The sequence below is a fragment of the Eurypyga helias genome, unplaced genomic scaffold, assembly GCF_000690775.1.
Source record: "Eurypyga helias isolate BGI_N326 unplaced genomic scaffold, ASM69077v1 scaffold5240, whole genome shotgun sequence".
In the NCBI taxonomy this organism is placed as follows: Eukaryota; Metazoa; Chordata; class Aves; order Eurypygiformes; family Eurypygidae; genus Eurypyga; species Eurypyga helias.
In genome coordinates, this window is record NW_010226168.1 from 17,440 (window position 1) to 21,262 (window position 3,823).

Genomic DNA, 3,823 nt, shown 5'->3' on the forward strand with positions numbered 1-3,823 from the left:
GTGGTGATGCTGCCCCTCAGAGACTGGCAAAACCAGTGTGGGGTGGGAGGCCTTTTCTTTTGATTTTTTGGATGTTTGCCTCATGTAACATCTCTCCTGGTCTGCACTAGGTAAGTTTTCCTCTTCACCTAGAGAGCTTATCCACGATTTGGGGATGTGTAATAGTCACAGGGGGAGATCGTGCTGCACTGTGCAGAAGTTTTAAAACTTGCCTTGACTAATACCCAAGAATGGATTAAAAGCAAATGGGCTATTTCTGCAGGAAAATGTCTTCTTCTGCTTTCTTCCAGAACCTTTCCTTCACAGCCCATCTTTTACCGTATTCTGGACAAACACTCTTCTTCCTTTCCCCATCCTGCCCTTCCTATGTCAGGGATGGTTTCTTATCTCCTCTCATTGCCTAGACAAGCCTGCAAGTTGCTGTTGCCTGTTACTCCCCCCTAGCTGGCCCTGAGAGTCAGTGAATGGGCACCTCCTGCCACAGAGGAGTCACAGGCTATCTGCCAGTCACCCAGGCAAGCAATTAATGGGAATGGTGGTCTGGCGGTCTTGGTCTGGTGGTCACTTGAAGACCAGGCCACACACAGAGGGATTGGATAAGGAGAAGGGTCACATGAGAGCCTTGCGGCAGCATGTGTTACCATTGATTAATGAACATTCCAGAGTAGAGAGCAAAAGTAATGAAACATGAAATAAGGCTGTTATTAAAATGTATTGGAGGATTCATTCTGTGGTCATACTTTTGGGCTCTGGATATTACGTTGCTAATAGTTTTGTACTGCTGTTGGCTGGGGTGCTTCAGCTGGTCCTGGGACCTCTCTAGGTAGCATCTCTGAGTATTAAACTCACATATTCCTGAGGATGTATGGGTTTTTTTCCTGTGAGACAGACCTTACTGTCCATCAAATGTGATATTACCCGAAGTTGTTTCTCACCTGATGTGACCAAGGAGAGCTTCACTGAGTAAAAAACGGGCAAAAATGACTTTGTATTGTCTGTGGATTGTGGAGAAGGACTTGGCAATACTGGTGGATGAAAAAACAGACATGACTGGCAGTGTGTGCTCTCACAGCCCAGAAAGCTAACTTTATCCTGGGCTGTATCCAGAGAAGTGTGGCCAGCAGGTCGAGGGAGGTGATTCTCCCCCTCTACTCTGCTCTCGTGAGACCCCACCTGCAGTAGTGCATCCAGCTCTGGGGCCTTCAACTTAAGGATATTGACAGGTTGGCGCAAGTCCAGAGGAGGCCAGGAAGATGCTCAGAGGGCTGGAGCACCTCTGCTATGGGGACAGGCTGAGAGACTTGGGCTTGTTCAGCCTGGAAGAATCTCTGTGGAGATGTTATTGCAGCGTTTCAATACTTAAAGGGGGCTTATGAGAAAGATACTTTTAATAGAACCTGTAGCAACAGTACAAGGCGCAAATGGCTTTAAATTAAAGGAGGGCAGATTCAGCCTAGATATAAGGAAGAAATTTTTTATGATGAGGGTGGTGAAACACTGGAAGAGGTTGCCCAGAGAGGCAGTAGACACCCCATTCCTGCAAACATTCAAGGTCAGGTTGAATGGGGCTCTGAGCAACCTGATCTAGTTGAAGATGTCCCTGCTCATTATAGGGGATTTGACTACATGACCGTCCAACCCAAACCATTCTATAATGATATGGTTCTATGTATCTTGCATATTTATGCATCCATTCACTTCTCACTCCTGGACTAAATTAATCCAGAAATCACAGTTAGTATGGAAAGTGGGCTTGTATTATTGCACCGTTAATCTTCAGGCAATCGCTGAAGGAACTGAACGTGGTCTTATTGTGTAAGCGTCATTTTAGCCACCTCTGGAGAGTGATCCATCCCACTCTGTGCTAGAGCTGGGCCTCAGCTGTGTAAAGGCAGGCAATGAACATTTGGGTCTATGTCTGATCTACTTACTTTTCATGGTCAGTGGAGAGAAACAGGCACTTCTAGGTTATGATTCACCTAGTCCAAATGTAGGCATCAAGAATAATTAGGTGAATCACACTTTAAAACTGCTTATTTCTCTCCACTATGGGAAATTATAAAGTGGGGACCAGGTGAATAGCTTATAGGCATACACCTACCCTGTCAGTGTCTCCAGGGAGATGAGATGAACCTCCTACAGGTCTAAAACAGGTGTGATGAATTGCCCTCTGGGGGTGTCTTACCCCTCTCCATTGCTTAGGAAACAAGTCAAAAGCAGGCACCTAGCTTTGACTAGATACTTAACTTCCAAGTTACTAAAATTAAATTAAATTGCTCACACTCTGAATCTGTATCTGCAACTAATAATAAGAAACGGTTTTCTTCTGAAGCTGTTGGCCATTCTCCAGAAGACATTATCAAGTATTTTGAAGCAATGCAGAGAAAATTCTGAGAAGTTGCACATTTAAATTTTAGCATTTTATTTAAAGTTTTTATTTTAAATTATAAGTTTTCTCTTTTCATGACCCGTTTGTAACTCAAAATACAGATCAGATTAACTCTCCTTTGGTGTTGGCAGCATTAACCTGAGTATTCTGATGGCAGGGTTATTGTGCCTGTCTAGTTGAGGGCAGGTTTGGACCTTTCCTCCATGGCTCTTCTATAGCATCAATCTCTTCTACTTCAAGTTCTTGTTTGTCTGAAACTTGAGGAGCGAGAGGATCGCCTGCTGGAAGCTGTCTCCCGTCACTACATAGAGCAGTAAGTTTCCAAAAGTATTTAACGCTGCTAAAGGTTTAGCTATAATAAACATAAAAAGGATCATGTTCTTCAAGTGGCAGCTAACTGGTCGTACTCGGAGCTCCAGCCGAATCCCTCGAAGGATGTGGAAAGGGAGGAAGCATACATAGAAGACGACCAAGAGGACGACGGCGAGTCTGCGAGCCTTTTGTTTGTAGCAAGCCCGCGTGTGGGGCCCGGTAGCCAAGGTGTAAATAATGAGAGCGTAGCACAGAGTCACGGTCAGCAAGGGCAAGAAGAAGGCCAGGCTGGTCAGCAGCCAGTTATACCACCGACTAGTGTCAAGGTCCTCAGCAGCAGCCAGGTCCGGGCAGATCGTCCTGTTCTGCGTATGCCTCGTGGCAATCAAGATGCCCAAGGGGCTGATGGCTGCCAGGGAAATCATCCAAACTACTACGCAAGTCACCACTGCCCATCTCCGTTTTTGAAGAAAAAAGCATTTAATTGGGTGGACAACTACAAAAAAGCGGAAGATGCTGAAGCAGCTAAGAAAGATAATACCACTGTACATGTTGAAGTAGAAACAAAAATGAATAAACCTGCACATGAAGTCTCCAAAAACCCAGTTATTTCCATTAGCAGAGTAGTGTATAAAGAAAGGAAGTGTGGTTATATACAACAGATCAGTGATAGCCAGGTTTAACATAATGATGGTGCTGCTTTTCCAGGGCCTCATCTTGACAAAGTAAACAAAAATTGTCACAATGTTCCCTGGGAAGCACACCAGGAAGATTAGGCTGTAAATGATGGAGAGATAGGATTTCACCTGTACGAAATCGTCATCCTTGCAGTTTGTCAATGGGTCTGTGTGGCCTGGCAGAGCAGTAGAATTGCCTGTGCGTTCAGATGCCATGTTTGCAGAAATCATCTTAAAGCTTTAAAAAAATCAGATGTTTAGTTTTAATTGATTTGTTGGGACAAATGCTTTCAGTTAAATCTTTTGTTGCTGGAGTAAGTGTCGTATGTTTGACAAGGCATAACAGAGGAAGGGAACGGGGATTTGCTAACATACCTGGCTCTGACCTAGATAACCCCACTGAAATCTTTAATTTCACCCTTCCCTCTTCTTTATGCTTAATTTT

At 44.4% G+C, this 3,823-nt stretch overlaps 1 protein-coding gene across 1 annotated transcript; it reads right to left on the reverse strand.

Annotated features, from left to right (window-relative positions):
• Nucleotides 1-2,619: 2,619 nt before the first annotated feature.
• On the reverse strand, nt 2,620-3,594 carry LOC104509778 (2-oxoglutarate receptor 1-like). Its single transcript, XM_010151834.1, has one exon. The coding sequence runs from the start codon at nt 3,592-3,594 to the stop codon at nt 2,620-2,622; it is 975 nt and encodes a 324-aa protein (XP_010150136.1).
• Between the last annotated feature and the right edge of the window lie 229 nt (nt 3,595-3,823).

Coding starts and splice junctions, on each gene's coding strand:
- LOC104509778 (XM_010151834.1), bottom strand. CDS start 3,594: ATGGCATCTGAACGCACAGGCAATTCTACTGCTCTGCCAGGCCACACA.